This window comes from Heteronotia binoei, chromosome 6 (genome assembly GCF_032191835.1).
Source record: "Heteronotia binoei isolate CCM8104 ecotype False Entrance Well chromosome 6, APGP_CSIRO_Hbin_v1, whole genome shotgun sequence".
Lineage (NCBI taxonomy): Eukaryota > Metazoa > Chordata > Lepidosauria > Squamata > Gekkonidae > Heteronotia > Heteronotia binoei.
In genome coordinates, this window is record NC_083228.1 from 101405362 (window position 1) to 101418155 (window position 12794).

General features: G+C 39.1%; 1 protein-coding gene across 20 annotated transcripts in view; it reads left to right on the top strand.

Annotated features, from left to right (window-relative positions):
- Positions 1-12794, top strand: part of AGFG1 (ArfGAP with FG repeats 1) — a 43804-nt gene that overhangs the window by 24457 nt on the left and 6553 nt on the right. For 8 of the 20 annotated variants that reach the window (XM_060242225.1, XM_060242226.1, XM_060242227.1 and 5 more), the window contains exons 3-8: positions 722-837; positions 1434-1596; positions 3323-3476; positions 8380-8499; positions 9077-9151; positions 10285-10488. In XM_060242225.1, the coding sequence (XP_060098208.1) occupies positions 722-837; positions 1434-1596; positions 3323-3476; positions 8380-8499; positions 9077-9151; positions 10285-10488 (832 nt within the window). The remainder of the gene's footprint in view (positions 1-721; positions 838-1433; positions 1597-3322; positions 3477-8379; positions 8500-9076; positions 9152-10284; positions 10489-12794) is intronic. The other 12 variants (XM_060242229.1, XM_060242231.1, XM_060242232.1 and 9 more) reach the window with 3 other exon arrangements.

Here is a 12794-nt window from a genome sequence, read left to right on the forward strand (position 1 = left end):
CCAGATCCCATTCCTTTTCCATTGGAACTTTCACTCTGTGGTACAAACTCCATGAGGAGGCGATATTCAGGATGCTCTGGAAGACCATTTTCTTTGCCACGGCTAGTAATAGGGTCAAAACTGCAGACATTTTGTGGGGGAGTGGATATCTGAACTGTGATGTATAAACCACTTTGAGTCCTGAGGAAATATGGGGTATATATAAACCACTTTGAGCCCTGAGGAAAGGTGGGGTATATATATTTCACTAAATCGAATAATGAAATGTGTTCTATATACAGAAGAATTTATTTCAGGTTTGGACTAAAAATATAAATGTTTAAATGCTAATATTCTTTTCCATTAAGTATCTAATTTGTTTTTTTATTAAATGCTTTTATAATCTTGGCAGATCAGGATTTATGATAGCCTTGGGATTAGAAATGAGTAGTACAAATTAATTTATCTAAACAGCTATTCTTATTCTCTTTATTCTATATTCTATTTCTACTATGTAATTTTATATAGATTTTTTGTCACATTTTCTATTATTTTAACAGGAGCTTAACTTGAATAGTTTTAGTCAGTTGGAGCGGGTCGTTGACTATAATAATAATAGCAGAAATAAATATGGTATGCAAAAACAGGATCTATTTCAATCTCTTTAATTGCTGTGTATATTTCTTGAATGGTCAGATCAAAAGAGTTTTAAACAGTATTCTTTTTTCCCCCCATCAAAAAGGTGTGTAAACAGATCTGGCTAGGATTATTCGATGATAGATCATCAGCAATTCCAGATTTCAGGGACCCACAAAAGGTCAAGGAATTTCTACAAGAAAAATATGAAAAGAAAAGATGGTCAGTATATGATTTATTTGGCTAGTAAAATAAGAGACGTAATCTCTGTCAAAATAGAAGTTGAAACAGTAGTATATTTAGCAACAGAATTCAGTGTTCAGTACAAGGTACTTGCATCACTATTTTGTCTGCTCTGGCTGCTTTGCAGGAAGATGGCTTATTTCCCATCACTTATTTATTCATTCTAAATAACTGAAACTTGTACACCAACGTCAGGGCTTATTCACTGTTGGAATCCTGCCTGTTCTCTCCCTTGTCCTTATTATGATAGGGTTAGTTGGTTGTCAGAGGTTGCTAGAAACATCTGTTAACATTAATATGCTTAAATAGCAAGGGTTGATCTATTATTGCCGGGCAGTACACAAATGGCTTGCTGTATGAAGCATCTGCCCCTTGAAGATGTATCAGAAAGTCTCTGTATAGTTTTTAAAAAATTAATGAGAAACGTCTCTGTAGCTTCAGAATGCTGTAGGCTTCAAGGATATCAGGCATTTTTCTATGCTTGTAGTACAACATTTGGAATAGCAACACTGGGTCATCTTTCTGTTAATTTTGGAAGAATGGTATTAAGTATGAAATGCATTTATTTGTCCTAGGTATGTTCCACCAGAACAAGCAAAAGTTGTAGCATCAGTCCATGCATCTATATCTGGGTCCTCCGCTAGTAGTACAAGCAGTACACCTGAAGTCAAGCCACTTAAATCTCTCCTGGGAGAATCTGCACCAGCATTGCACATAAATAAGGGCACACCTACTCAAGTGAGTAACAGGACAAAAGCAACAACGATTTTGTATTAAGAAATTGACAGGTAGTATTCTCAAGAGTATTCCAAATAAAACCTTAGGAGTCTTGTCCACTGGTGTTGAAGCAACCTGTTGGAGATGCTATGTGATGTATCTTAGAATTAGTTTTCATTTTATTGGTGGAGGGAAGTTTAGCCCAGATTTTAGCTGTAATTATGTGATTCTGAGCTCAACACCATAGAGCAGGGATGGCCAACAGTAGCTCTCCAGAAGTTTTTTGCCTACAACTCCCATCAGCCCCAGCCATTGGCCATGCTGTCGGGCTGATGGGAGTTGTAGGCAACAAAACATCTGGAGAGCTACCGTTGGCCACCCCTGCCATAGAGTTTGTCTCTGCTGTAAAGATGTGACAGCTATATTATGTGCAGCTTTAGCTGGGTTTTGCTTACAGAACATTTGTTTTTATTGACTGTTCTGTATCATGTACACGTGTGTTTTCACTGGTTGCATGCATTTGTCACAAAGAAGTCCTTTACTAATCAGTCATTTTCTTAGGTCTTTCTTCCTTGCATTTTTAATCTTCAGAAATGCTGTGCCCAATCAAATCTCTTTTTGACTTACTTAGACACTCAAAAATAATCTCTCGAAGGAAACAATTTCTCATCTAGTAGCACTTCAGAATTCTTTGAAAATAACTAAGCTTATACAAAGCCTGTGTGTGTATGTTTGTACATGTATTTATGTGTTAGTACACACTTTAATCTCATCTATCCATGAGAATGAGGGAAGTGTACAAGAAGAAAAAATCAGATTTAAAAGCAAAAAAATTGTGTATAAATTTGGTTGCCTTTCTTGACAAGAAGCAGTCCCAATGCAGTTTACATATATATATATATTTAAAAAAACTATACAGTAGCACTATCTAAATAACAGATCATTAATGTCCATCCCAATTAAGTAAACTGTCCATTGTTCAATCTTCCTGCCTTGCTTGTCGTCTCTTGTACTTACGGAATGTATAAAGGATTTTCTAGTCATAACTGACTGACTGCACTAACTGTCAGGAATGGACTCTAATGAACATTCTGTTGCTGACATTGTCACCTAGTATATAGAATGCTTAACAGGAGTGTTGAACTCATTTGTTATGAGGGCCAGATCTTGACCTTGTCGGGCCAGGCTATGTGTGTCATAAAATGTAATGCCAGGTAGGGGAGATAGAAACTTTATAAAGGACACAAACACATGCACTCAGCCTAATCCACCTCACTGGTTTGTTGAGCCTCAGCCAACAAAAGGAAGAGAGGTTTGGCTCAGTAGCTCTGGTGTGTGATTGAGAGAGCCTGGCAAAGCTAGCTCTCCTTCCCTCACTTCTTCCCCAGGGGAGGAGCTTTGCTCTATAGCTCTGCTGTGCAGTTGAACAAGCCTGGCAAAGCAAGTTGTGATGCAGAAGGAAGTAAGAGAGGGAGAAGGAAGCAGATAACAGTAATATGCTTGCGGAGCCCTCCGGGGGCCTGATTTGGCCCCTAGGCCGCTTGTTTGACACCTCTGTTCTACAACATCACATTAGTTTGTCCAAAGAGGGCCAGGAATCTTATCCAAAGCTACCATTGCTGTAAAGTTGGTACATTATATCTAGGTGAAAAGTAATTTGGCTTATGGAAGTCCTATCTTTTCACACTGAGAATAAAAGTCTAGATTGGTATCTTCATGTTTAGTAACTGCAACTTTTTGTTTACAGTCTCCTGTTGTAGCTCGGTCTCAAGGACAGTCACAAGAAAAGAAACAGTTTGATCTTCTCAGTGACCTTGGTTCAGATATATTTGCTGCTCCTGCTCCTCAGTCAACAGCTACAGCAAATTTTGCTAATTTTGCACACTTCAACAGTCATACAGGTAAGAGTATATTCTGTTCTTGGATTTGATAGTAATAGAAAGTTAACATTCATTTTTTAGAAATGCAGTTAGTTCAGTTTGTAAAAAGTACATTAAAGGTGTATCTGTCTGTTTGCTTCAGAAGGAATGGTTAATTTATATTACAACAAATTATATGACTCCTTAATGTTTAGTAGCTATTTGAGTTTATCTTATTAGCATATGCAGATAGGGAAAGAAATTCCAGAAGACTGGCCATATTCTTCAACCACATACATACCCTTTGTTGTAGAGACCATTGCTGTCTTAAGTGGAAGGGGCTGGCTTGCTTTTCATATTGACTTGACATGTGACAGTAGGAGCAGTTAATTCTAACATGGTGATTTTGGATCTTCTGTTAGCTGCAGTTCGTTGTTTAGCAGTTTCTACTCTGCTTCCACATAGTCATCATTTCAGAGAGTAAAAAATGCTACATTGGGAAAATACTGTATCCCTAGTTGGATGTAATGATATTTACCATTTATGTGGGGTACTTGTGCAGACTCACAGTGGAGATCTCATTTTCCATCTATGTCCCCTTTCCTATGCTTGTTCTTTTCCTCCTCCTGACAGCTTCCAGAGCCTAACACCTTTCCTTGCTTCAACCTCTCCCTCTTGAATGAACCACCATTCAACCTACCTTTATGTGTTATTCTAGTCTTCATTTTTTCCTCCTTCCCTCCCCTGTCTTGTTTACTACCCAGTACCCATTGTCTTCTTTACTACCCACCTAGCCTTTTTAATTCTCTTCCTCATTCAGCTTTTCTACCTTTCCTTGCTTCCTTTTTTCCCTTTCACGTTTTACCTTTCAGTCTCTCCTTCTGCCTTTGACTGGCTAAAGCTTGGAAGGATCAGCAGTATTACTGTAGTTTCCTAGAAACTTCCCAAGTTACCACATATCTCAGAACATAATGTCACAAGAACTCAGTTGTCATTTATCTCAGAGGGACAAACATTACTTCGATTATTCTAGATCAAGGGTGGCCAAACTTGCTTAATGTAAGAGCCACAAAGAATAAATGCCAGATGTTTGAGAGTTTCAAGACAAGAGCATCAGATGTTTGAGAGCTGCAAGACATGAGCATCAGACATTTGAGAGCAGGAAGGAAGATGGAGAGGTAGAGGTGGAAAGAAAGCAACTTTGAATCTATTATTCAAGCTGGCCGACAGGATGGTGGGGGTTTTAAGAGCTACATAATATGTGTGAAAGAGCCTCATGTGGCTCCCGAGCCACAGTTTGACCACCCCTGTTCTAGATGGTTTTGATCTTCATTGTTGGTTTGTTTTTCAATCCAGAGTTTTCTGAAAACTGAAATTCTCCCAAGCTTGTAGAAAAATTCTCCATCAGTCTTTGGTATTTTTTGGATTTTTTTGATCCAGTACTGTGGCTTGATTCATTATTAGGTAAAATCATAAGCAGAGTATCTGTAACTTTGCAGGATGGTGAAAACACTCTCCTGCTGGCCCAACTTCCCTTTCTCCCCAACCTTTCAACTGCTGTCACTCCCCACACATAGCTATATCTCTTCCCCATTGCAGTTTCCTTGCTTCCACTGCCACTTTCTCCCTAATCTTCTTTGTTTCAACTGTTTATTCTGTGTCCCACACAGTGGGTTAATAAGCAACTCCCAAATTGTGGGTGGGATCTTGTGATGCAACTTCATTAGATAATTGTGCATTTTGGATGTTTGTGTGAAAAAAGTCACCTTTGATTTCCCTTTTCAGATGTTTGTACAAAATTCAGGGTTACCCTATAGGAACACCCCCTTCCTCCATTTATGGTTCCATTGAGTAGAATTTTTGATCCACTTTGGGACCATGTTCAGCATTAGATGTATAGATGATAACAGAGATTGAAATTTTCAAGGTACTTTGCATACATTATCACAGTTATCCTTGTAACTATGTAAGGCAGGACATTATTTTTCCATACTATGCAGATGGAACTCTGCAGCTTTGAGTATACCCTGAAGCGACTTGGTGACTCCAGAAGCAACGTTCAAAACAAGTGCTTCACATTTCATACAATGAGCCATTTGTGCTGCACTAGTTCTCAGTTCATTCATCCTACTTAATCCAAGGATAAGTAGGCCATACATGGTTGATGTGCCACTCTGTAGTCTGCATTCTTTACAGTTCGTTGTGTAAAATCAAATTTGTGTTGTGTTTGAGGTGGCAAAGTCTCTAGTGCTGACTGAATGGCTGAGAATTTTTAGTTGCTTGTGGAATAAAGCAGTTTGCAGCCCACTTTGAGAACAGAAGATAGCTAGTTTGGTTGGAATTAGTATCAAAGTTAGGCTGCAAAGTGAGAGGAGACTCTGGGAGGGCAGGAAAGCTAATGAATTTCTGACATGAACTTGAAAGGAAGAAACAGAGTAAGTAGTGGCTAGAGAAACCAGGAAAAAGAGAGAGGGGAATAAGTCCTGAGAAGGAGCCAACATATTGGGGCATATCATGCTAATCAGAGGAGATCCTGAAGAAATGCTTTTGAGGGGACCATATGATATTCAAGAAGGATGCTAAGAAGCTTTGTTATTAGATGGGATGACTAAAGGAGGTGGGACAAACTTTGCAGTAGTCTGAAAAGCAGGGACCAAAGGAAACCGTGAATGAGGAGACATAAAATTGAGAAAAGGAGCCAAGAATGAAGGACTCTGGGGCTGCTGTATATACTCATGGCAGAAGTATGGTGGGCAGGCAAGAGAGAATTGGAGGCTGGGGGCCAAAGTGCTGAGGTAGCATACATTTCTTAGGTGTAGACCCTGATCAGAGCTCTATCAGGTTTATTTCTGTGGGTTCAGTGGTGTGATCTGACAGTTCTCAAGGACCAAAATACAGTATGAGTGGGAGCTGAGTTTCACATTGGTTTGAACTAACTAGCCAACCTACTGGCTGCAGATTCCTAATGGCTATTCCAAGGAATCTTTATAAGAGGAGTTATTTCAGATTTGTTTAATTTCACTGTGGTGTGTTATGGGCCAACTTATTGAAAATGTATGATCCTCCGCAAAAAAGATGCCTAATATTCCATATGTTGTGATGCAATTAAATTGTAAAGATTCTAATTCATTGGGGAGGGGAGTTTTTCAGTTTCATTTTTCTTTGTTTCTTTTGCATTATTCTCTTCAACTGAATTTTAGTTATATTTCTGCTTTTTAAAAGTGTAGTGACTTTTCAGAGGCCAGGATCCCAAGAGCTATCCTGGTGAACCCAAGGTCTTGTATATGTCCATTGCAGTTAATTTCACATGGCAGATCTTACAGTGTAAGAGCCACATGGTGTAGAGTGGTAAACTGCAGTACTGCAGTCCAAGCTTCTGCTCATGACCTGAGTTTGATCCCAGCAGAAGCTGGGTTCAGGTAGCTGGCTCAAGGTTGACTCAACCTTCCATCCTTCCGAGATCAGTAAAATGAGTACCCAGCTTGCTGGGGGTAAAGTGTAGATAACTGGGGAAAGCAATCGCAAACCACCTCATAAAAGTCTGCCATGAAAATGTCCTGATGTGACGTCACCCCATGGGCGGTAACGACCCGGTGCTTGCACAAGGGACTACCTTTACCTTTTTTATATCATACAATGCTTATGACATCTGTTTGAAAAGCTACTTCATATGCTGTTCATTAAACAAACTTCTGTAATGTTTCTATAATGTGAAGGTTACTTTGGATTTAACTGTAATTTTTTAAAACTGCAAAACAGCATCTATAATATTTTTGATAAAAAGTTGAGACTGTCATAATATGGTAGGTCTGTTTTTGAAAACAATAATCCATATGGTCCACTGCTTTGACTCAGTTTAGACATAACACCAAACCATGATTTGGTGCTTGTTGTATGAGCTTTGTGGTCCTGCACCCTCAAATTCAATTAATTATGTCCATGGTAGTTCAGATCTATTTGCCACTGCATCCAAACTGGCAAATGCTGGTTTGCATTTGCCCTCCAAACCAGCTAGCAAACTAGTTTACAGTCCTGTTGTGTAGGCCAAGTTTGAGTGCAGCAGGAAACTATAGTTTGCAGAAAAGTCATAGTAATGAAGCATAGAAAGAAGGAACCAGTGACTGCAAGTCTTGATTGCCTACCATGATGGGCAATGTGGTAAGTCTGGTTAGAGACAATACAGGCTTGATTCTAATGAAGCTATGATTTGATGCTTTGCAATCTCCCAGCTCCTGACACCACTCTTCACTCCAAATTGAGCAAAAATGTGAAGTGACTTCATGATGTTACTTCAGATTGTACCCAAAAGTAACAACACATCACTCCAGGGATTCCCTAATCTCTAGTTTTTACAACCAGAAGTGATGTCATGCTTTTATAGATCATTGCTGTACTCCCCTCTCCCCCACCCGCCTTTTCTTTTGCACCAGCAGGAATAAAGAAACTGATTGGCAATCCTGTCTCTGATACTGGTCAGCAGTGTAGCAGCACAGAATGTTGTTACCACTAGGAATACTTTTGCCAAATTATATAAATTGAAATTCATAGCAATGGATTTTTCTTAAACCATTAGTGTTTTGCCCCTTAGCTTTCAGGAATAAAAGGCATCTAATTGTTCTTAGTACTTATTATTGCATGTCCAAGCAAAAAGTAAGCTCAGAGATATTTTAATCTTTAAAAATTAGTGGCAATTTAGGACATAAAAGAGACCAGTGGAATTAAATTATTTTACATAAATCCTGTTGACATAAATTATTTCTATTAAGGGATGGAAGGATGTCGTTTGAGGTCATTTTTGCCCCTTACACTACATATTCATGTAATCATTTATTTCAGTGGCATGCTTGAGGTAAGGCTGCCTTTGAAGCCTGCCATATTTGATTCATTTTATAGTCTGGTTTTGTTTACATACCATTAACATGTATTGTTCATTTGCAATTTACAGCACAGAACTCTGCAAATGCAGGGTTTGCAAACTTTGATGCATTTGGACAGTCTAGTGGTTCGAGTAATTTTGGTGGTTTCCCCACAGCAAGTCAGTCTGCTTTTCAACACCAAAATACAGGTAGAAATGCTCTAACCTTATTAGTTCTGTTAATACAAACTAATCTGGACATGTAGTGTATAACATTTTCCAGCTCTTTCCTGCATTTAATTTTCTCAGTACAAACACTCTGAAGCTCTGGGGAAACCGGACATTCATGCTGTCTTTTATTTGATATATTTGTGTGGGTGGTGTGTGTTTTATTGTTTTGCATGGTGTACTGCAGTTTCTTAATTATCCCTACACATGAAATATTTTGTCACATTTTGTGCCATTATAGAATTTTTGACCATATTTAAATTAAATGGAGACTACAAATATTTTTTTCATATTCCAATATATTCTACTAGAGGCAAAGCCATTTAATGAAAAGCATTTTTTTCAAAAAATTTCATGTGTAAGGGCTATGGCTATTTTTTTTTTAATTTTGTCATATATAATGTTTGCTTGGACTATCATTGCTGCTTGTCCTTATCTATGCCTGACTTATTTTCTTTTTCCCCTTTTCTTTAAAGTGTGTTGTCTTAAGACTTTCTTTTACAATTTTGTTTTTCCCCTTTGTTAACTTTAACCCCTCACACAATTTCTGGCTGTCCAGCGTTCAGAACGCTTTCATCTAGCTGCAGTTTTGGTGAATTTACTACTTCTGCTTTCCCTCTCCAGGCTGTACGCAGTAAGTTCCACTGAGTGGCAATCTAAACTAATTTCATTTAAAATGTCATCTTTGTTTTGTTTGCTTTCAGTGTTGTGTAAATTAGCTTTATAGTTCACTTTACCTCATAGATTATTAGCTCGGTAGCACTTGAATCAAGATTCCTGACTTTTTTTGTATCTGTGAATTCAACAGAAATTGTAATTGAATTTACTATTTCTGGGAAATTCTGCAATAACTTTGGGGCTAATGGTATGAAACCATTCAGATATGTATTAATTGATCATTTGGTATGTTTCAGATTGCTTATGTTCTGGCTTATTCTAGTCTAAATCAGATGTACAGCCATACACGTTCTGTCCAAAGTCCAGTTGCCTCTCTTCATGATGTGTGGTACACAAGGAAAGAAACCCCACACCCTCTTGTTTTGTCTTTACTAGTAGGATACTCTGCAGTACAGAGAATCAACTAGTGGCAGCCACTGAATGGAACTCTAGCATCTAAAAGGATGAAAGCACTAAATATGTGTCATGCATTTATAAAGTAGTGCAAACTCTTCAGTTTTCGCTGTTTCTCATGCTGTAGGGTGATGTGTTGTGTGTGAAGATTACTATACACACAACACACCACCTCACAGTGATTTGAGTAGTTTTGGTGGTTTCCCCACAGCAAGTCAGTCTGCTTTTCAGCACCAAAATACAGGTTGAAGTGCTCTAACTGACCCTCAGGAATTCATCAATACTCAGGAATTCACTCGGCCCTCAGGAATTCATCACCTTTACTTTCTGCTTTTGAAGAAATTTGCTTAAATTATTTCTCTTGATATCAGAAACTTAACCGTTGCATTAAAGGAATTCCTATTTAACTAAATTTGCAGCTGCAATAAAAGCTTACAATGAACATTTGCTATTCATGTAAACTGTTTGGAGTTAGCTATGTGTTGCAGCGCCTGCTTTTGCAAAGCTGTGGTGTGGCTTTGATGTAGGGGCTGCTGTATTTCTGAAGTCAGGAAATACAAATTCCCTATTTTGATCAATTCAAAACCTGGCTGTAGAGATAATCCTTTAAATAAAATCACTCACACAGTCACAATCAGCATTTGAAGAGACATGAAGTTTGGAAATATCCATCATTTTTAACTTATTTTGTTACAGGTGGCAGTGCTGGAGCAGTGAATACTAATTTTGCACACTTTGATAACTTCCCCAAATCCTCCAGTGCTGATTTTGGCACCTTCAATACTTCTCAGAGCAGCACAACTTCAGCCAGTAAAGCTCTAGTGAATAAACCGAATCTCCACTCAGCAGATAAATACGCAGCTCTTGCTAATTTAGATAATATCTTCAGCACAGGGCAAGGTACTAATTCTTATTCTTCAACCTGTTTCTTATATTAGTTATCATGGCAATAGTTTTAATATGTGATGTTCTATGGAAACAAAATGAAGTTTTAATGCTTAACACTATATAACCTACATTGACCTGCGCAAGTAGTAAGCTGATTGCATATTTGAGGTATGGGCAGTTGTGCTGGCTCAGTGGATCCAGTAAAAAGGAAGGTAGCACAATAAAAGTATTGGTCCTTGCTGTAGACAGCTTTTCTACCATACTACAATCCAAAGTACATGAGAAAGATCAGTTACTGCATGGTCATATTGCATGCATGTATGTGTGTGCATACATACATGATATGATCATGTATATATATATTTTATATAAATATATGTATATAAAAAGGTAGATTTGGTTGATCTGGTTTGAAGCTTTTAAGAGAAAAGTTTTCTCTTTGCTGTGGGTAGTGCCACCAGAGGCAGTGGCTTGTGGGTTTAATAGTGATCCTTTAAATCTGAATTCTTTGGGCTTGTAAGTTCTGTAGATGTTTATCCATTTTTGTATTCCATCCAATATTTTTATGATCCACAGTACTGAAAATTCTGAGACAGTTATTAAAAAGTACTCTAGTTGCTGACATTGGTGTGGGTAATGATGAAGGCATTCTCTTGTTCAGAAAGACGGAGCAGTTAGAAATTTTACTAGGCATCATCCAGCTAAACACTTCTAAAAGATAGAAGACAGTAGTAATTCATTTTTCACAAAAGTTACATGTCATCTCTTAATGCAGAGATGCTGAACACCAAAGGTCTAATGCCTGCAGTTGCATGGCAGTGGCTGGCTTTGTAGAATGATATTTCAGATTACTTTATTCAGGTGCTATTTATGCTGAATATTCTCAGACTGAGTGAAAGGGAACATGAGCTATTAATAGAATTGAACTGTCCATCAGCTAAGATAATTTGGAAGTTATATTCCCTTGTAAGAACTAATGAGTTTCAGATCACACAGATTTCTCCAAGTCTTCTGTGAATGGCACAACTATGCAGAAGGGATTTTATCAATCTTCTTCAGGGTTCCCTCCTGTATGCAATGCAACATAGGGGCCTCCATCAAGAAGAGCAAAATTAGCAGAAATTGCTCTCCCCCGCTGTTTTTAGTTTTTGCTCCATTTCTTTGCCAGCCATTTTCCTCGATCCTGCTGCGAGATATGCAAGAAAAAAGTTTTATTAAACAAAACTCTGCCATGCTAATTTGTGTTCTTGTTTACATAGCTTTGTTGAGCACATATATGCTAAGGGTTGTATCCTAAAAAGCACAAGGAGAAGGTGGATCGGTCACCTCACTCTTCTCCTAATAGCCAGAAGACCTCCAAACAGCTGTAGTTGGGATGTGTCGGAGCCTTTTACGCTCACAGTTTGTAAGATGCAACCCTTAGTGGGCTGCAAAAATCATAACTCTTTGCCATTTGCATTCACCATGAAATCTTATACACTGTATTGAAGATAAATATGAAAATTGTTTTCTTCAAGGAAAGCATGCCCATGGCCAGAAAATTTTAGCTGAAGGGGTCTGGGAGCGGAAAAATTGTGGGGGGGGGGCTGTGGGGCTTGGCTGCTTCTCCCTTCCAGCGGCTAGCCTGCCCAGCCCCAGCTTTCTCTTGCACTCCTTATCTGGCAGTTGCTCTCTCACTGTCTTGTCTGTCTGCCGCTGTCTCACTTGGCCCCTCTTTCTTGCGCTGCTGTTCTCTCTCTCTTTCACTGTCCCCATCTCTCACGATGCCATTCCCTCTCTCTCTGTAAGCCACTGTCCCCCTGTCTCTCGTGCTGCCATTCTCTCTCTCACGCTGCTGTTCTTTCTCTCTTTCTCACTGTTGCCCTGTCTTTTGTGCTGCCATTCTCTCTCTCGCTCTGCCACTGTCTCACTGTCCCCCATCTCTAGCACTACTGTCCTCTCTTACTGTCCCCCTATCTCTCACACTGCCATTCTCTTTCTTTCGCTCTTGCACTGTCCCCCCGTCTTTTGCACTGCCGTTCTCTCTTTCTACCACTGTCTCACTGTCCCCCCTCTCTCACACTGCTGTTCTCTATCTGCCGCTCTCCCTCTTGCTGGTCCTGGAGGCCCTCCAACGGAGGGGCCCTACATAGGGAAAGGGGGGTTTAATAGAGTGGCCTGGCCCCCCTCATAGCTACGGGCCTTAAAATTAGGGCCATTAAAGAAAGGAACTTGGATTCCATCTGTTGCGAACATGCAGTTATGTTTGTTCCATAATATGCTATTAAGGGCTAGTTTACCACACAAGGACTGCTTCAAATTGCCCGTGTAGTTATTGT